Source organism: Podarcis raffonei, chromosome 9, assembly GCF_027172205.1.
Source record: "Podarcis raffonei isolate rPodRaf1 chromosome 9, rPodRaf1.pri, whole genome shotgun sequence".
Classification (NCBI taxonomy): Eukaryota; Metazoa; Chordata; class Lepidosauria; order Squamata; family Lacertidae; genus Podarcis; species Podarcis raffonei.
In genome coordinates, this window is record NC_070610.1 from 61,897,410 (window position 1) to 61,921,007 (window position 23,598).

At 39.8% G+C, this 23,598-nt stretch overlaps 1 protein-coding gene across 3 annotated transcripts in view; it reads left to right on the forward strand.

The window, feature by feature from the left end:
- Positions 1–23,598, forward strand: part of UNC5C (unc-5 netrin receptor C) — a 305,057-nt gene that overhangs the window by 205,478 nt on the left and 75,981 nt on the right. For all 3 annotated transcript variants that reach the window (XM_053404030.1, XM_053404031.1, XM_053404032.1), the window contains exon 3: positions 8,419–8,562. In XM_053404030.1, the coding sequence (XP_053260005.1) occupies positions 8,419–8,562 (144 nt within the window). The remainder of the gene's footprint in view (positions 1–8,418; positions 8,563–23,598) is intronic.

Consider the following 23,598-nt stretch of genomic DNA (forward strand, 5'->3'; position numbering starts at 1 on the left):
AGCAGTACCATAAACGAGTGCAGAAGACATTTCATTACCAATTCTTAATTACTGGGATTTTATACTGTGCGCAGCACTTATTGTGCACTATGGGTCTCTGCAAACTCATGCAATTATTCCCCTACAATTAAGTTTGTTATGACATAACTTTAAATGGAAAGCACATGCTTCTGAGCCCTGGTGTTTGAATTTATGCAAATATATTAATGTATGCAAATTTGCAATTTCCTGGATTTCTCTCAGAGGTTACTGGCAGTTATTCAGTTGTGGATTTTGGGTGTATAAATGGATGAGTGATGCTGATTCTTGTCTGCCAGGAACTAGATGAAACAATTAACTTATTTTAACTTCTTTTTTCACCATAGTGATCTCCTGGTGGGCAAGGACTGCTCAGTTTCATCACCCCTTCCCAGCAGGCCCTTTTTAATTGTTTATGACTATAGTCACTCAGCATGTCGAAGATGCTTTCAAGAAATGGAAATATGCCTGGAAACTACCCCTCCCTTTGTTCCTGAAATAACAGCCATGGTTTTGTCATACAGTAGAGGCAAATGATATATTTTGGCAAACTGACCATCTGAAGCAACCGTCCTCCAACCTTGGACATGGTTTCAGCACTTACTAACTGGTTCTAATTATCAGGTGCAACAAAACAAAACAAGTCCGAAAACCGAGAAGCTAAAATGAATGGTATTTAATATAGGGCCACCACAAATGTACTCTTAGGGATTGAGACCTATTTTGACCTATTGGCCTCAACTGGTCATATATTGTGGTCAAGTGGCAATACTACCTAGGCTTAACCATGGTCAACATGACTGTATTCTTGCAGACATAGGCTCAGATCCAAAGTAGAAGGAAGTTTATGAAAGGGGATTTTCTTATCCCTTCCTCCTGCAGCCCTATGCAGCCCCATAAAGCCTCTCTGGAGGGCTGAGAGACCACCCTCTGTGATGCTAGATGGGGTGCAGAGAGCTGCTGTAGTAAAGGGAATTGATCAAAATTCAGCCACACCTTTCAGAAACCTTCTTCTGCTTGTGGTTCTCTGGATCCAAACCATTTACTTATACATTTATGCTTAGGAAGAGGAAAATGAGGCATAATCCTGAATTAAATGTACTGGCCTTTGGTGCCTTTTAGAACATCTCAGCATACTGGCTACTACTGAAGCATAAAAGGACTTGCATTAACTTCTACACCAAGGAATAGCAAACATTCAGATATTACACAGGTGTTCTCTTCCCTAAGTTAACATTCTCCATGTGCAGCATGTCTGTGATACAGCACCAGATGACCACAAAGAAAAGAAAATTAGCTATTCCATATGGTCTACAAAATCACATCATACACTCACACAATAAGTTCTGTGCCATCGCAGATGCTTTAACAGATTAAATTTTCTCTAACACACCTAGGAAGTGTTGTCATATTAGGGACTTCAACTGTATTAGCAAAGGCTAATAAGATTTAGCTTAGCTGACTTGATATAACGCTGGAGAAATATATCATTTCCAGTTGCTGAAGCCGTACAGTTCCCTTTGTTATTTGGTCCAACAAGTAGTTTCTTTTACTTCCGAAAACTAATATTTCTGAAGCAAACCACCATTGCAAGGTTACCTTAACTGAATACATGTATAGCTAATAAATCATGAACATTTTCAAAAGCCAAGCTTGTGATCTAAGCAGAGACAAGCTGGGACTTGTTTAAATATTATATATGTGTTTGCAAGGCGTATATATAATTAACATTTCCAGGTTTTCATGGCATCTTAAAATATTATCATACCATTTAAAGTTGCACTCTTTAAAATGTATTTATGCCATTTTTAAATTTATTCGTGCCATTTGGAAACACATCCCTTGATTACCTACATTTATGAAGATGCATGCAGAGTTACAGAGAGGCAGTCCGTATGCCCATGCAATACTTCCAGAATCGTGTGTGCTAAGACGTACTGGTGTGCCACAAGATGTCAAGGACAGGCAAGAGTCTGAAGGGTGGGCAGAGGAGGCAGGAGGTTGATCTAGGGGGGAAAGCCAGCGATTTGTGGAATACTGTGCCAACCATGAGGCAGGGGGAAGGCAGTCAGATGGGAGAGGAAGAGGCGGGGGAAGAATTGCAGGCAGGTACAGAGGTGGAAGAGGCAATCCTAGAGACAGCCATATCATTAGAATCTCCTCTGTTCCCTCCCACACCGTTTCCCAGGACAAGGAGGGACTTAAAGTGACACAAGCAGCTGGAGCTGATGTGCAGGAGAACTTGCCAGTTGCTTGCATGTGTCACATCAGAAGAGGGGGTTTAAATGTACTAATGGAGGTGTTGTCTGTCCATACACCCATATAGAGCCCACGTCTTCAGCGCCTGCATGAGTTGGGTGTCAGGAGCACCTTCGCTGACCTTCCGATCACAGGAACGCAGGAACAGCAGAGCACAGCATTCCTCTGGAACAGGTCCTGGTGCTGTGGACTCACATTTACTATTGTGAGCACCTCAATAGTAGCAGAGCAGTGGAAGCAAAACAGTGGAGGTTTCATTGTACCTAATTTTATTACTACTGGTTAAACAAAACAAAAGAACATAACGGACATGCACGAGAAAGCCAGCTCTCTCATACTGCCACCTAGTCTCTAGACAGATCAAAGAAAAACCAGCACAGTGCTAGGGGCGGAAGTCTGGAAGAGTGGTTTCCACCCTCTCCTTTCTCTGATGCAGAAAGTAAAACAAACGTGATCTGGTGATCTTTGCAATGGGAGGGATGAAAATACTGACATTGTCATGGCACTGCTACACCTGTCTGGGTCAGGTCTAGGAACAGGTATGAAGAAGGAGGTGCCTAGCCAGCCATTTAGCAGGAGTTGTGCATGTGATTCTTCTACATCAGGAGTTGGTGTGTGCTTAGCCAATAAAGACCTAAACTTACAATCACATGTCCTCGGATGGGTGTGCTAAGGACACAAGAGGAGGTTAAGAATGCCTTGAAAATTAAGCCCCCATCTTGAATGCAGCCACTATGCTATGACCACTCTTGTTCAGAGGTTACAAGAAAAATTAGCTCCCCTTTCTGCTAATATCTAGACAGTGAATCATAGAACTGAAGGGACTTCAATGGTCATCCAGCTCCTCTGCAAATGCAGGAAATCCATCAGGTGCATGTTGCAACAAACCAAAGTAAAACCAATACTGGGGTATTTAGGTTGTCACAGAAGTGCTATTATTAAAGAAACATTTGTTTCTCAGCTTGAACAAACTATCAGCAACTGTAGCTCACATCAAATTAAAACGTTTCCAAACCTATTAGGCAAATATATGCTTGCATTTAGAAGAATTATCACTTCCCAACTGTTGCAGTTCGTCAGACTGATTTGGAGCCTACTGATGTATAAATACGCTACACTGCCAAGGCTAAACCTGTGAAAACAAGGAAAAAGGAAGCTGCAACCTAGAAACAACTGCACTTCAGAATTAAAGCAGATTTCAAAATGCATATTGTGTTTCCCTATATTAAAGAGGGGAGGAGACATTACAAGGACCACTTCCTAGAGTGGAAATTGCTCATGAACACACACAAAAAGGTGGAGAGAGTTGTGTCTGCAGTCCACTGTCCCTGCTCAGTTCAGTTCTTGAAACCACAGCAGCTATATTGTCAGTCTTTTAATTTCAAGGTGAAATGCTATTATGCATTTCCCCCAAAGTAGTTCATAATTTGATTGGCAAAATGTCAAGGATAATGAATCTTTTAAAAACAAAAACTGGCATACAACAGAGGCCCTAACAGTACAGTGCATCTCATTAAGTCCTCCCCTCCCACCAGATAACACTGGGCTACATTTATATGCTTCATTCCCTCTATTGTTATAATATTGAAGGTGTTTTTGGCAGTGACTTTTTTAAAATTGAATTGGCATACAACGTAAGTGGCAGTATGCAAGTGTATGCAGACAGTAATTAATTGCCGATTTTTTTTCTGTGAACTGGGAGCAAAAAATAAGGAGCATTCTTGGGTTTTGCTTGCCAGGACACACTGTGCAGTATAATTAAGGATATCTGCGCTATCTTTCTGAACTGCTAGGTCCTCAAAAGACTTTGACAAGCCCATGACACAAATGTACATATAATTTGAATATGCTAATTTGCATGCACATTTGATTCGGCTTTCAGAGGAGCAGAATATTTTTTTAAAAAAGTTGGGGGGAATGGGCCAAGAGACCTGGGACTCATTGTAATGGTTTTGGTCCCTGAACCACTCTTTAAGAACACTCTGGCCACATACACACCATACATTTGAAGCACATGGATTGAATCATAGAATAATAGAATTGTAAAGTTGGATAGGACTCCAAGAGACATCTAGTCCAACCCTCTGCAATGCAGGAATCTCAACTAAAGCATCCATGACAGATGACCATCCAACCTCTGCTTAAAAACCTCCAAGGAAGGAGAGTCCACCATGATTCCCCTAAAGAATCATGGGAACCACCAAAGGTGCCAAGACTGAGGGGGCCCATTGCATGCCATGTGAAGTTGCATCGTTTGGAAGAGGACGAGTGCAGAACCCAGCACAGTGTGACTTCAATGGCCTGTAGCTCCTCCTCTTTGTTGCTCAGGAGGAGCTGACCACTGAAGCTGTTCTTCGCTTAGCTCTGCGCCTCCTCTGCCTCCTTAACATTGAGGCGGCTTGGCTCCTGGCCAACAGATATTGGGAAGGGCGAAGACAGCTTGGCCCCATAGAGTTGGCACCCCTGGGAACTGCAGTTTCGGAAGGGTCTTGGAAAAGATAGTTTAGTGATGGATAAGGGTTCGGGGCAGGGGGTGATGTGCTTTGATTGTGTGGTATGTATGCAGCGTCTGGCTTTCTAGAGATACTCCCATTTGCTCTCAGTAGAAAACCTCTGGGCCAGGCTGCTGCAGTCCCACCTTTTTATATACAAAAGCGTAAAGCCCAGACAGAAAACCTTAGTTTAGCTGAATGTCAAACTGCACATTTTGAGTTCCAGATACTGTTTAATTTACATTTCCTAGCAATCTTATACAGAGGAAAAAAAGGCCCAATGTGGGGTCTGAGTCTTTTAGCAGTGTGGAGTTTTGGAAATTGCATTTTAAAATATTAACATGCATACTCACGCAACACTTTTATCGACCCCTTGTCAAAAATAATATGAGAACAAGTGCTGAAGAGTGGTGTTTTGACATCTCTAATGCTTTCCTGTTTGGTTAGTTTTGAAGTATTAAAGATGTGTAGGCTTGGACTATTAATCCTGAGTGTGAGAGTGGCACCAACACTCAACCTGAAGTTATGAAACAAAACATCAGCTGATGTTACCCTTGGTACCTGCCACTAAACATTGTCGCATTTCTGTTTGTCTGAGAAGGGAGGGGGCATTGTTATGCCTTGGATGCTTGAGTGGGGAATTTATGGACATTTTTTAAAAAAATATTTATTGAAGTTTCAAAAAATTACAAAAATAAAACAAAATAAAACAAAAAATACAAAATACAGAAAAATAAAAACAATTATAAACAAGTCAATCTTTCCATATCTTATCTTTCATTTGCTTATCTCCTTGACCTCCTCACACCTCCCTTTTTTGTATTCTAGTTCAATTAGTTAATTCAGCAAATCCTTTCCATCTTTGTTTTAATCTTAGTAATTTATCTTAATATATTGTAACTTTACATTCTCACCTGTTAACAATCCATTTTTACTTACTCCTTTGTAACATTGCTGCTAAAACCACATAACTTCATTCCAGCATCCTTCTAACATTCCTTAATTTTACAATATTTCTGTAGATAGTCTTTAAATTTCTTCCAACCTTCTTCTACCGACTCTTCTCCCTGGTCTCGGATTCTGCCAGTCATTTCCGCCAGTTCCATGTAATCCATCACCTTCATCTGCCATTCTTCCCGGGTGGGTAGATCTTGTGTCTTCCAATACTTTGCGATAAGTATTCTTGCTGCTGCTGTAGCATACATTAAAAAAATTCTATCCTTCTTTAACACCGATTGGCTGACCATGCCCAAGAGAAAGGCCTCTGGTTTCTTCAGAAAGGTATATTTAAATACCTTTTTCATTTCATTATAGATCATCTCCCAGAAAGCCTTAATCCTTGGGCACGTCCACCAAACGTGAAAGAATGTACCTTCAGTCTCTTTACATTTCCAGCATTTATTATCAGGCAAATGATATATTTTTGCAAGCTTGACTGGTGTCATGTACCACCTGTATATCATTTTCATAATATTCTCTCTTAAGGCATTACATGCCGTAAACTTCATACCTGTGGTCCATAACTGTTCCCAGTCAGCCAACATAATGTTGTGTCCAACATCTTGTGCCCATTTAATCATAGCAGATTTCACCGTTTCATCCTGAGTATTCCATTTCAGCAGCAAGTTATACATCCTTGACAGAGTCTTAGTTTTGGGATCTAACAGTTCTGTTTCCAATTTTGATTTTTCCACCTGGAAGCCAATTTTCTTGTCCAAATTGTATGCCTCCATTATTTGATAATAATGAAGCCAATCTCGCACTTTGTTTTTTAGTTTTTCAAAGCTCTGCAATTTTAATTTATCTCCCTCTTGTTCCAAAATTTCCCAATATTTCGGCCATTTGGCCTCCATATTGAGCTTTTTCTGAGCCTTCGCTTCCATTATAAAATGGTTGTTCTTGTCAGGTTCCCAGTTTAAAATCCATTATGGGTCAGGAAGAGGAGGCTAGTTAGTACTTTGAGGGGCAAATGTACAAAGTTGGTTGACATTCTGAGTCTTTAATTATAATTGTAGTTTAATGATAAATTTTGGAGCTATGGTTTTAGATAACTGATGTTTGTGATCACTGATTTGCTGTTTCAAAGTGCAAATTAGCAGCATTAGAATTCTGTTAGAATTTTGCTACAAGTGTTCCAGATTTTAAAATATCCAGATTTAACATAGCATCATTAAGTCCAGTGTATTGGGGATGATCTGCTACATATATTAACCTTGTTTTGTTGCTAGGTGGATTAAATGCTGTAAAAGTTTCTTTATTTATCTCTACCACTTTGCCTTAATCACTTTCTCAGTAAGGTGTATACAACTATATTGTAACCACTTTGATCAGAGAAATGATAAATGTTAGTAACACCTCAGTGAATCTTTGGGGGGTATTTCAATAGCAGTAAGATGTGTTCCAGATTTCTTTAAAATATCTTAAGGAGTGTCATTTTCAGACATTCAAAGGTGCAATGAGCAAAGCTGCAAAATTAGACTTTGCCTACTGTTCTAACTCTTCATTGCAGTGCTAACTCCAGATGGCCAGAGAACAACAAACATAGAGACCAGGAGGCCAGCATAATATTTGCAAGAGACTGCATTAGAAGGAACAAACTTTAGTCAACAGTGTGCTGCTACCAAACTATATACAAATGTGAAACCAGCGAGATGAACCTAGTTTCCTTTCCCTGCTGGTCTCCCCCAGGACTGATCCAGCCAATACAGCCATTTCTAAATCACTTTAATTCCTGCTTACATTATCACCAAGTCCTATGAGGGAAAGGTTGAAGGAATTGGGCATGTTTAGCCAGGAAAACAGACAATTAAGAAAATTACAAGAAAAAGGATTCAGACTAAACAATTGGGAAGTTCGAGCTGCTTGATAGCGTCAATAATAATTTCATTTATGAATCACTTCGCATGAGCCATCCCAAAGCAATTCACAATATAATAAAAACACATATAAAACAGTTACATGTATAAAATCCCGTAAAGCAATTGCATGTATGAAAATACTTATATATCACACACAGAGAGATTTTAAGGCAACAATAGCACATTCATAAAATCAATTCAAATCCAATACACGTGCCAACTGGGATAAAACTCTCCATTTAGAAGGCTTGTTGAAGGAGGAAGATCTTTAGCAGGCAGAGAAGATGCCTGCCTGCTATTTAATGGGAGTTCCCAAAGCTATCTTCCACCACATTAAAGGCGTTGCATGGAATGGACCTCCTGATAGGATGGTATCTGCAGGAGACCCTCTTCTGTAGAACACAGTGATTGGTTGGGTGTTTAGAGGAGGTAGATGGCCATGCAAGTGGTAATAGTGAAGCTGAAGCTAAGCCACAGCAAAGCAGGTCCTGGGAGTTCTTGATGGTGGGACTCTTCTGAGGTATGGGATGACCTCAAAGTGTATAGAAAGGTCCCAGGATCATTTTGCATCGACTCTGCTCCTTTTGAGATTCTAAAGCCAAGATGTATGCAACCATTTCGTTTTATTACCCAACATTTTGACCCAACAGCATGTATGCTTCAAAGGTAAGGTCATGCAGCCTTTCCCATTCCCATGCTAACGAGCACAATGTCTGCTGCTGTTAACAGTTCAAACAGCGTTTCCCCCCAATTCTGAAATAAATATGGGGATATTGATTGTGTTCTGGCAGGACTGATTGTTCGAGAAGTCAGCATTGAGATTTCCCGCCAGCAAGTTGAAGAACTCTTCGGGCCAGAAGATTACTGGTGCCAGTGTGTGGCTTGGAGCTCAGCAGGTACTACGAAGAGCCGGAAGGCCTACGTTCGTATCGCATGTAAGTATTCATGCTTCTGCATGGCTCTGCCTTGTTTGCATGATCAAACTTTGCATCGCACTACTTAAGTCAAAAGGACCGAAGTTCCTTTTATAGGAGTACAAGAAGCTGCCTTACACTGAGACCATAGGCCCATACAACCCTGTATTGCCTGCACTCTCCAGAATTTCAGATAAGGAGTCTTTTCCAAGTTGTACCTGGAGATGCTGTACCACTGAGCTATACCCTTTCTCTCACAGGGAAACATATCTACACACTCTGCATTAGTGTAAGGTGTAGTTTGACCCTAAGTCTTCATTGCTTCTGGGAATGAAGGTTAGAAGGATAAGCCTTCATAGAAAAGGTGCACTTTGAAGACGTATCTGAATGCAAATCTCCATTGGACAACCTGAGATTTTAATTACTGATAAAACCCCAGCACAATTACTTGTCAAACACAACCGGCAGAGCTTTTCAAATTTGTGGCTCACCTTCCAGTATTTATTTTCTCGGCTGAATGTACATTACAAAAACCCACAGAATAAGTGAGACTTTTAAGTCCACTGTGAACATTTCTTTCAGCACTGCAGATGAAATTAAAATGAATAGTGTTTTCCAAATTCACAAATCAGAATTGGGTATTTATTTCCCTTGACAGATACTTGAACTTAAGAGTCGTGCTATGTGGATCCATTAATCTGTCAGATTTGAAGTGCAGTGCAAGTAATGGTCTTCAACCCAGAGAAATTGCCTGTAGTCAAACAAACAGTTATTATATCCAAATAAACCTTCTGTCAGGATGTATGCAATCCCAGAGTGGAAGATTAGATATATGCAACCATTTCATTGCACTGTGAATAAAGTCTGAATAAAGAATGGATGTGGCCTATTTTGCCTTAATCAGAAGAGAATAAGATTGTAAAAAACCCTGTCTTTGCCCTATTGACACTCATATTAATATTAAATTTTCTCTTCTCCCATCACATCTGTACTGCCCTGCTTCTCCTGACACAATTCAAGGCAAGCAGATCTTAGAAACACAGATATCCATCTTATTATACAAATATTTAATTTTCATTAATTTTCAAAGGGAGGACTGTCTTTCAAATGCTGTATTTGCTCTGGAGACTCTCATTTCACTACCATGTGGATGAAATGAGTTTACCCTGACTTACAGTGGAAGTAAGCCACATTACTCAGAGTCAGGTTTTCTTTGCCTTTGGGGAAATGAAACAAAACAGCTTTTGGTGAATGCTCACTAGAAGCTGGCTATCTGTCTGGCATTTAGCCTGACATTTTAGTGAAAAAGAATTTCACTTCTAGTAATGTGAATGAATTATCCAGGAAAAAACCGTTATTGGGATGTACAGTTTTTCCAAGAGGTACTCTTGCTCTGGAGGCTATCAGAAGAATTCGTAAATGAGAAATTAAGGCACAGTGAGGTTTTAAAACTGAAAATAGGCCTTGTTCCTGTGCTCACTTATTTCATACTGACAATCATCCCTGCTTTTCCTGAATCATATTTAGTTTTATTTCCAATTATACTTCTTGCTTTTGATTAACATTGGTAGAAAATTAAAGATGAATAAGTGGTTGTCCAGTCTTTCTGAATAATTTCTAGTGGTGCCCCAACTGAGAGGAGCACAAAGGACTGCTTCAGATGTTCATAGATTAATAGGTTCATAGAATTGTAGAGTAGGAAGGGACCTTGAGGATCATATAGCCCAGGGATTGTCAACCTGGTGGCTACCACCCACCAGTGGCCGTTTTAGGATTCTAGGTGGGTGGTAGGGGGTTCTATAGCATAAGCTGAATCCTCCTCCCACCAAGCACTGGTGGGCGGTAAGGAAATTTTACCATCAAGAAAGATGCATTAGTGGGCGGTAGGTATAAAAAGGTTGACTAGCTGCAATGTGGAAGTATGCAGCTGTCCCATACGGGGATCAAACCTGCAAGCTTTGTTTTATCATCACCATGCTCTAATCAACTGAACTTTCCAGACACATGTTTTATCTCGTGATGGCTGCCTCATCAAGTGATGACTCCCATATGTAAATATTCATCATCACATACTTATTTCCATAGGATTCACTTTTGTATGACCTTACACACCACACTTTTCTATGTGTTTACACATTCAGATGCCAGCCATCAAGTGTACAGCAATCAAATGTATAAAAAAAAATCAAGTGATGTGCATGCATGTGTGAACTGACAAATGATACAACTCCTTCACTATCTTAACTTTCCATCTGCAGTTACAAAAAAGAGAAAAGAATCAAAAATGGAAAAATAGAAAAGGGCAACCCAAATGAATCCTCTAGACCAGGGACATTCAACAGGTAGATCATGATCTACTGGTAGATCACTAGACATCTGTGGTAGATCACTGGTAGATCACTGCCCCACCAGGAAGTTTTGCCCTCAACAACTCACAGCTCACAACTTTGACCTGAACCCCCCCCTGCCAGTTTTTAACAGTAGCTCACTGCCAGTTTTTAACAGTCTCTTGGGAGTTGGCCACCCCTGCTCTAGACACATTGGCAAAGGGAGTTCTACTATTAAATGAGAAATGGGGCGATGCTCTCCAGCTTTACCCCTACATATTTCACCCAGGATGCTTGCCCAGGAAAATTATGTTAGTGGCTCTAGAGTTATATCAGGGAATAGGATCTGCAGGTGTTATTACATAGTCTATGGAGTGCAAAGCTCTTCAGTATACTACATTTTCCACATTTAAGATTCCAGGGTACTCTGTCCCAGAGTTGACAGGATCACAGGGCTTGGCAGGAGTCTTTGGGGTTTTGTCTGAGACCCTGAAGAACAGCTGCCAGTCAGATGATTTCTTCATGCAATGCATAGTTAGTTTATGGAACTCGCTGCAGCAAGATATGACAGTGGCCACTGGCTTTGATGGCTTTAAAAGGGATCAAAAACATCCATGGAGAATAGTGTATCAATGGCTATTAGCCGGGAGAACTAGAAAGAATCTCCAGATTCAGAATATATATGAATTCCAGTTGCCGGAGGAGAAACAGCAAGGGAGAGCTTTTGTCACCATGTCGTGCTTGTGGGCTGCTGAGAACCATCTGGACAGCAGCTGTTAAGAAACAGAATGCTTGACTAGACATTTCATGTTCTGATCCAGCAAGGTTCTTCTTTTGTTCCTACAAGATTTTGTAGAGCAGGGGATCTGCAAAATGTTTCTGTTAAGTATCCATTCATTCACTGAAAGCCTTTTCACAGGCTATAGTAAGGTTTAGAAGGGCAAGCAATTAAATGACAACTGAGCCCCTGTGTATTCCAGGAAACCCTAACATAAGTATTTAACAAGACATATATATCTGGCATTCTGCTGGGATTATACTTCTGGTAGCAAACAAATATTGCAGCCTTTGGGGACTTTCGTGACAGATGAATGCTAAACTTATCCCTTCCAAGTGCTAGCAGTGAGCCCAATATCAATTTAGAAATGTTTCATAAGTTTATTCTAAGATGATAAAAATAAAACTACATTAAATTATGAAGTGGATTTCAGTGCCTTGTCAGGGAATGTGTGACAGATTGCTACCATGTTACATTTAATTGGCATTATTGTGATCTAATGTAACAAGGCAAAATTGTTAAAGCCATGTGTATGTAATCACATGTCATTTGCAGTGAGATATACTGATGTCAGCTCTCCCTTGCTAAGCTGAAATTCTCTGAATGCTCCTCATACGTTCGATTTATTGTTTCCATTCAACCAGTCATGCGCTGGTTGGCTTTTACAACAGCAGCATACAACACCATCATGGTTCCTGGTCAGCTGACAACTGCAAGCTAATTGGGACAATACCCTGAACTTTTCATGGTAGAGTTATGTTGTCCACTGTTTATAATTCAATACATATTTATTTGTTTTACAAATAATCTTGCATATAAAATTGTCATTCAGATTGAAGTGACGGATCTTTCAAGCTACTCTTTTAAGAGAGGAAGAAAAACAAAAACAAACTATGAAATGCAAAATGTGATAGTACCAAGGTGACATTGGGTGTATTGCACTCTCCTAATTTAGAAGTGAGTTTCAGTTTCTGATATTAAAATTTATGCTTTCAGGCTTCTTTGTGCAGGTGAATTACTGTTCTCAGTTATGTTGGATAATTAGCCAGTGCCAAATCCTTCAGCTTCTGTTGACAGATTTTTTGTTGTTGTATTATCAAACCCTTGGCCTGAAACGAGAAGTGGCAGAAGTACGTTTACTGAAAATTTAATGAGAGTTCTTTTCACATTTCAATATACAGAACTGTGCTAACAAGTCACACCCAACTTAACTTACAACGGGGAAACATAGATAGAGGTCCTGACCACAACAGCACAACCTCCCACTTCTGCTGCTCCACTCCTGGTACGCAGAGCCACACCACCTCCAACTGTTTAAAAATTACATAGCTATCATAGCTAGGACCCACTGACAGTTTTATTCTTTATGAAGTTGTCTAATCTCTTTTTAAAGCCTTCCAAGTTGACAGCCATCACTAGAAGCCATGGTAGTGAATGCCATAGGGTTTCTTTTACAGCAGCTGCATGCTGGGTTAACATCATCAAGTTATCCACTGCAACTCCAAGATCATCACCAGTTCAGATCCCATTATACGGTTTCAGACCATTGGTCCATCTAGCTCAGTGTTTGTTAACAATGACTTGCAGTGGCTTTCCAGAGTTTCAGACAAGAATCTTTTCCACCCCACCTGGAGATGCTGGCAGATTGAACCTGGCATATTTTGCCTAAAAACCATATGTTCTTTTGAGCTTCAGCACTTCCCCTGTAATGGCCGATGAGCTGTCCTTCTGTGGATTGATAATTTGGCTTCCATACTGGCCATGTAAGCTCTCAGCACAAGGATCAGACCCATATGAAGTGGGATCCTTCTCAAGCACCATTTGATGATGACAAAAGGCAAGGAGTGATGTGTCTAAGCCACAGTTTCTGCAACTGATGCTCACAGGACACCCTAAGTTTGCTAAGAATCCAGGAGTGACTGAGATAACTGTCTGAAGGAGCATGCTGAAGCTAAAGAGCTCTGGACTGATAAATTGTCTGGATAGTAGATCAGCCATAAAACATATAGGTGTAGCTTGACATGTTCAGCTATGTCTTGTGCATATATACTACTGCATGGGTACTTATATGACTTTGGGGGACATTATGGCGACTAAAAGTCAATGGGTGGCAAGTGGTTCTGGGGGGGAAATAAAAAGTTTCAATCAATTCTATCTCTAAACCCCTTGCTGCTCTAATAAACCAAAATCTCTCAAGTCACATCCGGTTTAGCAGCACTTTTTATACTTTATACGTTGTCTTTCAATTTCATCTATGACTACGAAACTAGCTTAGATTGATTAAATTTCAGCCAACACCAGTTGTAAGCAGTCGCTCTTTGTGCTGTTTCAGCTTTTGCTTTAAAACTGCTATGCCGCAGATGCTTAAGAGCCCATAAGCATTTTTTAAAAATGTTTTATTTGAACCCAGGTTGATAATTAGTAGATTTGCTAATGAGCTGAATTTGGTGGCTACTTGTTAGCAGTGGCATCCAAAAATTAAATGTGCTCTGGACTGAAGAATAAAACAAGCAAAATGCATTTGCTAAACAGCATAATGGGCAAACATCTATTTTAAACATATCCATGCACTGGTGGAGGAAGAGGAGTGCGGGGGGAGCGCACCACCCCCGGGACGTGTGCCAGCCCCACCCATGCCTGCTCTCCGCCCCCAGTGCCGGAGCATGAAGTTCCGCCACTGTATCCATGGTTGGGGATTTACAGTCTGATTCTATTCACGTTGATCTACTAAACTCAGCAGTCTCTCTCTTGGCCTCTCTCTCTCTCTGATAAAAATATCTAGTTGAATAACAAGACAAATTGTCTTTACCCCTCCCCAACTCAAATGCAATGTCAAGAAAAGTGCCGATAGTCAGACTAGTGGCCCTGCAAAGCCTTGTTTCACTGTTATTCCGTATGCCTCCACTCTCTACTTTTCTGTGCACTTGGGTGGAATTCAGTCTTGTGCTGTTACAAATATTTCATGTGTGCAAGCATTTCAGCTTGTAATATGGAATGCTCCCCCTGTGCACTGTTCTAGGGGTTCTCCAAGCTTCCCGCCAAGCCAGTTTCAAGGGTGTTCAGGAAGGAGAGGGGGAAAGCCCCATTGCACAAGTAGACGTCCTTGAGCAGGGCTTCCACTGAAGTGGCTCATTAGCCAAATCCTGCCCTAGATCTATAGGTCCATGGGCTTTGCAAGAAAGTGGGCTCTCTAAATGCTGCCCAGAGAGCACTAAAGAGCTCTGGATGGTTTTGTTAAAGCAAAGCAGCAGGTGGTTTCTTTAAAAAGTTGAACTCTTTATTTATCTTTTAAAAACAAAAACAAAAAACAAAAAAACTTCCACTGCTTTGATTGGAGGAAAAAAATCTTCTGCAGAGAGCATGAAGGACTACTGCATTTTATAATGCCTGTTAGAGGGTGCTTCATTCAAACACAAAGCTAAGCTGGCCGGGGTAAAAGCTGCTAAAGTTCAAAAATATGTACAGGCAAGAATGCACACCACTCTGCCTGAGACCCTTTGTCAGAGGGAACATCTCCCTAAGGGTTTACTCCTGCTCTCTGACATTTTTGTGGGGGCTGCCCTTTACCTTTTGGCAGAAACATAGATGTATTTGGCTGTTGGCCTTTTCTAAATGTTGGGATTTTGTTCTCTCAAATTTTTGAAAATTGCATATCTTTCTTACTTGAATTTTGTATTTGTGTATGGCCCTTTGGTGGTATTATTATTATTATTATTATTATTATTATTATTATTATTATTATACCCTGCCCATCTGGCTGGGTTTCCCCAGCCACTCTGGGCAGATTACAGAATATAAGGGGACTTTTGGAGTCCCCTTAAGGGGCTTTTTGGCTGAAGGCAGCATAGAAATGAATTCCAACAATGCATTTGTACACATGAGTGTATGTTACAGATTAAGCCAAAGCCCAACTATGCATTTCCCTCCCACCCCTAGGTTGTGGCCTGAATACCATATGCCACAGAAATAAATATATTAATAATAATTGAAGAAACTGTGAGTGGGGAGAGAAGCTTTACACACATAATTGGGTTGTGTACACGCAGGTTTCTCCTATGAGTCAGGTCAGGAATATTATCCTCATATGTCTAATGCCTTGTTTTGACTAGACCAGACCATGTACCGTATTTTTCTGTGTATTAGATGCCCCCATGTATAACACACACCCTATTTTTGGAGACTCCAAATTAAGAAAACACCCCTCAGCACTACCCGTATATAAAACAAACCCCAATTTTAAACCTAATTTTTTTGTTTTAAAAAACCTAGCCTTATACATGGAAAAATACGGTAATCTGCAATCTATTTGTTCCAGAGGAAAGCTACTAATGTAAATGGACTGCAGTCAGTATAGTGTGAATGCAGAAAGTAGTGGGAGAAAAAAACATAATACTTTTATTCTACATCTCACTTGCCTAGGGATTTTTTCATTTTTAATAAGTACTATTATGAAGAGTGTTATATTTGGCAGGAGGAAAGATAAACATAAAATGCTCAGTTTGCCTCGACTTTCCTTTAATGGCTGCTTCTGGCGATTTCCGGACAAGCCAAACTGTACTACCAAGACAGAATTAGTGCTTTTTAGTAATAAATAGTGATGTTTAGGTAGTCATTCATAGCATGAAATTCAGGGCGGTGCCAGCTGCTATAAACAGAATCACCATTTGTGGGTCGCCCCACACATGGCGTCAGTACATTCCTCCCAAAATTGTTTTCTGGACATGTGATGAGTATACAGTTAGGGAAGGAGCCAGTGAGTAATCCATACAGAGAATCAGACTTTATGCTAATGTTCATCATAAGCTAACTTCAATAGTCTATTTTTAGGGGGAGGGGAATATATAGATATTGACTTGCCTCCAACTGTGACATTATTTTTCTTTTTTAAATTAAAAAGACTCTCTTCTTGGCAGCTTGCTGTCTTCCATGGTAAACATTTTGTGCTGTGTTGGGTTGGGTTGGGTTGGGTTGAGTTCACTAATTCATGGATAATAATAATGGACCCAGCTGTGTAAAAATATAAACTAACTGTAAGATTATTTGGGGAGGGGGGCAATTCTGCTGGAGAGTTAAACAACTTCAAATTAAAGTCTCCCGCACATCTCTCGCTGGATCTGTTTGTCCTCAGAAACCTAGCGATTTAATTTCCACATCGGCTAACTGCGTGATAGTGAAAGAGGAAGCTTATTTCAGGAAGCTGAATATCAGCTAATGATGACCTAGTTTACTCCCTTACTATTCTAAGCAGCACCTGGTCAGGTTGTGTTGGAAGGGTGCTAGCAACATCTTCAAATACTGAGACTTGAAACAGATATTCTACAGTGACCGTTGCTTTAAAAAGAAAAAGAAGGAAGGGGTGTGTCAGAAATGCTTCCACAAAATGACTAACAAAATTCAGTAATTCTAAATTAATTCATGTCAAAAGAGCAATCCAGTCTACTTCTGGGACATCATTAGGACTGCAAAGTCCATTGTCATTGTCAGTTTATTTGCATATTGCATTTTCTGCTAGTAAATCTGTGCTCACAGCAGTTTTCAGAAAAAATAAATAAATTTAAATACAGCACTGTAATGCAATAACAATACATAAGTATAATAATACATGCAATATCACTGCAACACAACACTTATAATTAGTAAACAAATAACAGTTCATTTTAACATATATAAACATTGAATTAAGCATAGAGCATACTAATAGGTCAAGTCAAAATACATTCCACCATTTCTTCCAGAGAAGTTCAGGGTGGGGTAATGATCCTTTGAGCTGTCGGACTAATGATCCTTAACTTATGCAGTTCAAGGCCCTACCTTCTTCCATCATCCTAGTCCATGACACTTTTCATACTGAGTTGTACATCTTCTGCTTTGCAGTTCATTGTGCATTCCTTCCAACCTGCCTTTCCTTTACTCAAATCCTGACCTTCTCCCCGCCCCCCCCAAAAGCTTGTAAAAAAAGCACACTGCAAACCTCTATCAAATGTATGGTTGTGAAAATGAGCTACAAGGTTTTAGAATTCTGTCCGTTCTTTTGGGCAATCTAGAAAATTAAATAAATATATCTTTATAGTGCATATTGAAATCAAATCAAGAGTAGCTAAAAAATGCCTTTTGAACGAAGAAATCAATATTACTGTACTTTTCCGTGTATAAGACTAGGTTTTTTTTACTTTAAAATAAGGTTAAAAATCTGGGGGTGTCATGTACATGGGAGAGTCTTATACACGGAAAAATATGCTACTTAAAATATTTGTTGTTACTGGACTCAATTTAAAGACATCTTTTTTTCAGCAGATTTATTCTAACTTCCTCTTTTCCCATAAGTTTGTTTTAGTAAAAGGAAGTTTATGGAGTAGCTTGCATTCATGGATAAGAAAGGTGTGACAGTATAAAGTGGGAAGGCTTTTCTGATTGATTAGTCTTCCTTTCAGGAAAAAAATAACTTTCCCCCCAAAAGAATTAGTAATTACATGTTCAATATTGACACTTAACATTCTGCTGACACTATTCTGCAGTCCAGTGCTTATATGTTATCTTTTCTGAAGTTGATTTTCATATCCCTGTCTTTATAATGCAGACCATGTTGTGAGGACAAAGATTGATGGGCAGCAGAAGATTATATAGCAGCATATTAAAAGAATAAGGCAAAGTCAATGAGATAAACTAATCATGAAGGGTAAAGAACAATAGACTTACTAATTTTCCATAGTGCCAAAATGAAACAGTCGATGGTGCCTGCCTGGTGTTGCTGCTGCCACACTAAACATTTCATTTCTTACAAATGTAAAAGGAGTATTATGTGGCACCTGTAACAGACCCAGTTCTGCAGATCAAATCCGCTAAGTGGGCATATATGAGGTAAAGTCATATCACAAGTAAACTGATCCCAAGCTGTTAAGGGCTCTATATACTAATTGTAATAGTACTAATTGTGAACTTGATCCAGTAGCAAATTGGCAGCCAGTACAGGGCTCCAAGCAGAGGTGTTACATGCCAATGGGGTTTCACTCCTGCATGCAATTGTGCTGCAGCATTCTGCACTAACTGCAGCTTCCAGATCAAGCTCAAGGGATGCCCCACATAGAGCAGTAATCCAATCTTGAAGTATCTCGACTATCTCTTTCACAATACCTGTTGATGTAAGGATAGAGGATAAATTGGGTTCTGAGTGGGGAAGCATGACAGAACAATTAACATGTTACAGAATATGTCCCCCCCCCCCAAAAAAAAAATAAACCCAACTAGTCTGGATGCAAGCTTAGTTATCACAGTGTTGGATTCTTTAGGATTTTTTTCTTCATTCTACATTTGGTGTATGTGAACTCTTTTGATCAATAATGCAAGTAGACATTTGTGTTTAATAACTATCAAACATCTGTGTATGGTATTATCTCAGTCAATATGCCTACAGCTAAAGAAAGCAGAGCAAAGTTATCAGTTCAATCAACTGACGCAATGAGAACAGAAAATTCTTCTAAAGAAAATGTTGTTAAGGGGTTGTTAGAAAACTGGAAAAGATTCCTGATCCCATAAGCTACAGACACAACAATAATCCCTACCTCAAAGATTTCAGACTGGGATACCAAGTTAGTATTTGATGGTCGATTGTCTCCTGCTAGATTCCATTTTAAGTAGCCTTTCTCAGCTGAGATGAATTCAAACTTGCTCTGATTACTCTTTAATGAACACTGGTAAACAACAGACTAATTTACTCAAACAATAAGAATGGAAGCGGGGGGGGGGGACTGCATTCATAGTGAGATGTTCATGGAACAAGTGAAAAGTGGTGTCTTCTGTTTAAAATAAGCAAAGGAGAACAGTCAACAACTGACTTTCCAGACTTCGCCAATAATATTCTTCTTCTTAATTGGCGATCACTTGTAGCCAAGTAACATTGTCTTCCATAAACACAGTTTTAACAATGAGTCCGTATGTGACTGTGATATTTATAAATACATGACCATTTACTAAAAGAGGAAGGAAGGAAGGAATTGAGAGAGAGAAAGGTTATCTGAGAATTTGTGGTCCAACAACTGGGCAGGCAGCTGAAAAAGCTTATGTGCTATCCATCATTTGGCAGGGATCACCTGTGTATGCTGTTCAGGGCTTTAAAAGAAGAAGGGATATACCCAGCCATAGACATAACTGGAGATGACTAATTGTTCAAAACAGCCATGTATTGAACTGCATTTTAAGTTAACCATGCATTTTAAGTTAACATGGTTAATTTAAATAACCAAATTGACACTTGAATAATAGCAAGGGGTGGTGGTGGATGATTCTCACTGCTTGTGCAAATTCAGTACAGTAATATTCTTTCCCATCACTGCCCCTTCCTAACAATACGGACTTTGACTTCAGTAGGACTATGTACAATTTTGGATTTCTGATAAGTATAGCAGCTAGTAGTGGTGGCTGCTTGTATGTCACACACACAAAATCTGCCCAGAAGATAGGATTATAGGTAATCCATTATAAATAAAGTTGTTGTCCCGTCCCCCCGCCATGCCAAAAAACAAAACAAAACCCTACTGGAATCTTGACTTCCATTATGCATGTGCTTAAAAGAATGTGAATAAATTCATACTATAAGCTTCTTGGGTCTTTAAAGTTATTTTCTTGACATCAAGTGTAGAAAATGGAGCTTAAATGCCATCAGTTTGCTTTAAATCAAAGTTTCAGTCAAAGAAAAATGCATATAAAAGCCCTTCTTGTTTTCTGTAGACTCCTGCTATGTTTGTTTTAGAGGGAAAGTCCTAGGTAGAATTACTGAAAAGGGCATGTGAGAGGAATAAGGAGTCTGTAAGGTCTACCAAGGGCAAAAATCCATCTTTCTCTGACAGTAATGCACCATTCTTCAGTATGTTCCTGGTTTACATTTAATTCCTAGCTGACAAGTGTCCGTTTTTCATGCCCATTCATTAGTCACCCTTGCATTAGCACTGCCTTGAAGGCATCTCACCTGCCTCTTATCACATTTCACGCAAAATGATAAAAGATATCCTTTAAGTTTTACCCACAACCCCCTTCCATCACAGTGAAGTCCAGCCAATAAAATAAAATAAAATAATACAGGAGGAGATTAAGTGGCAATTTTGCACAAAGGGGAATTCCTTGTGGACTATGAATTTAAAGAGGAAATGATGTTGGGAAGTAAAGTGTGAGTAAAAATCACATAGAGGTGGAATATTTTCAGAAAGTTAAATATTGAATCCACACAGTGTTTAAGATTTCAGAAAATTACAAGGACACAAGGAACCTTAAGAGGAGGAGGAGAGGCCAGTACTCAGTAACATATAATAATTTGCTGTCCTCCAGATGTTGTCAGACTGCAACTGGGGCTCATGGGAGTTGTAGTCCAATGACATCCAAAGGGCACCAGGTTGAGTAACATTGCACTACATGCTTTCCTTTCTAAACCCTCAGAGTTGGTCCCTGGTATTTTACAATGTGATTAATTGGGCTAAAATGAAGCCCTCCCAAAAACAGGGGGAATCCCAGCCAGTCTGGGTTAAACTGTCCTGGGTTAGGCAACTCTTAACTTTAAATATTTCTCCAGAGCTTCAAAATCATTGTAACACTAGGGCCTTCTTCTACATTTTGACATCTGTTGATTCAAATGCAGTATTTCTGTAAATTCTGAATGTTTGTCATATCAGGTATGTTTTTTCCATGAGAATAATTTGCATCTCCAAGAAGAATATAGGTTGGTGAGATATGATTGAGCTGGATATTAAGTTCCTGACTTGACTCTCTCTTTTTTAGTATTTTAAATGAAACTTTAATTTTTGTAACTTTCTTTATTTGACTAGCTTTGAAAAGAGAGTAAAATCTTGCTGCTGTTTGAGGGATTTCAGTCACAGAGAATGGCATTCACAGAAACTCACTGTGAAATTGCCACCTGCAGCTCTGCACTCTTAGAAGCACAGCTGCTTTTAGCTTACAGATGCTTGCTGTGCATCCAGCGCTGAGAAGGGACTTTACTTTTTCTCGTTCAACTGTAATCTGAATGTAGCAAGCCACATATGAAGCTGTACAGCAGGAGAGTCAACAGGCTTCTGAGGAATGTATAAAATAAATAAATAAGATCTGAAGGGATAGTGCTTGTCACTCATTTCATCCGGGGGACACACACCCAAAAGCCTTGTAAGTACACAAAGGGGCTAAGTGCAAGAATAATGATGTGTTTTGAGCACTTGGAAAAACATGACAGTGTTGCAGCCTTTAGGGAAGACTTGAACTCAAGAAATGAGAAACCCATGAGACATTTGTAGTTGCACATAAACTAGTTATGTTTAAGGTTGCCATGTTCCTAAAAGTGAAAATCTGGACAAAGTTTTTTTGGAATATCTCCCAAAGAAAGTTTTTGGGCTTTGGGGGGATTTCTAAAGCTGCTTTTAAAAAAAAGATTTAAAAAATCACCCTACTTGCCATACATCCAGGTTTCCCCAGACATTTTGCCGATTTAGAAGAAATCTACCATAGACACCAGTTTTTGGCACAATTCCCAGATATATCCAGGAAAACCTGGACATATGGCAGGTCTAGCAATGTATGATTTACCTGTGCTTTCCCACATCTTTTTTATACCCCAAAGGAACTGGTTGGCATTTTCTTTTTTCTTTTCTTTTCTTTTCTTTTCATTCTTGTAGTTGTTGTGTGGAAAACAGACGGCATCGCTAACCAGCATCCGTCTGGATTAGAAATATAGTAGTGGAAACATAGCTCTAAGTACACAAAAGGAAGTAACCAACAGAATGTAAGAGCTCTGCTGCCTTGTAAACACACAATTATATCCTTCTTGAAAGGGGGGGAGTATTCTTTACTTTGATAGTCTCTAATGGCTGTTTTAAGGGCATTAGAGTCTATTATGTCAGGGTCTGTAGTTAAGAGTACTTTTAGTTTGTAGATCATTGACCCAGTGAAGCATAATGGTGCCTTTTCAAGTGTTAGTGCATATCAGGTCACTATGATGGACATAAAGAGGAAATGGGAGTGGAGAGTTTGGAATCATTAAATTCTCCTGAAGGGCTGGTAGGAAAGGGGCTTCATCTGTGCTGCCTTTAACCATTATAATGAACAGGATTTAGCTTGCTGGGAAGCAGCAAAAACAAATTATCAGTGTTACGAGTTAATGAAGCTGCCTGCAGAATTGTGCTTTCATAAACAAAACGTGTTATGAGCAGAGAGGATCATGATTTAAAAGGTTGGTGCATTAACATCAGGCCTAAATTAATGCTTCGTTGGGTACATGGGGAAAAGTAAAACCAAACTCCAGGGAACACGCTTGGATTATTATCTGTTTCTAGCACACCACCGCTTCTCTCACTGCAGTAACCTGGAATGGTTGCAGTTTATTATCTGTCCATGATCTGTTGCTGTAGCTGTGTGCTTCTGCAGCCAATACTGCGTTTTTCCTTCTTGCCACCTCATGTTTAATATGACGGTCAGGTATAATAATAGTTGCATCTATAAAAATTCAGATTATATGGAGGTAGTACAGGGCTGGCAGCAATAGTGGCCTGTGAGGTGGTGCAGATGGGACTTGGTTGCTCTCCTGGCTTCCCAACACAGCGGGCTGCTGGTGCTTACCCAACAGAGAGTAGGTGTGGGCAGATGAGTTGTCAAGCGGACACCTACTTCATCGAATCATATAACTGAAGAGTTGGAAGGATCATCTAGTCCAACACTCTGTTATGCAGGAAACTTTTGCCCAACATGGGACTCAAGAGTCTCATGCTCTACTGACTAAGCTATCCTGAGTATTCAGTGATCAATTTGGAAACATGAAGGCACCACCTGGATATGAACCCAGGCCCTTCCGGATGCTAAAATGGGTGCCCTCTTGGCAGAAACATGGGGGATGGGCAAAGGCATTCCCTGTAATAGTTCCCAAAATGTGAAACTCTCTCCCATAAAGGTGTGTCAGGCACCCTCATTATGGTTTCTGTC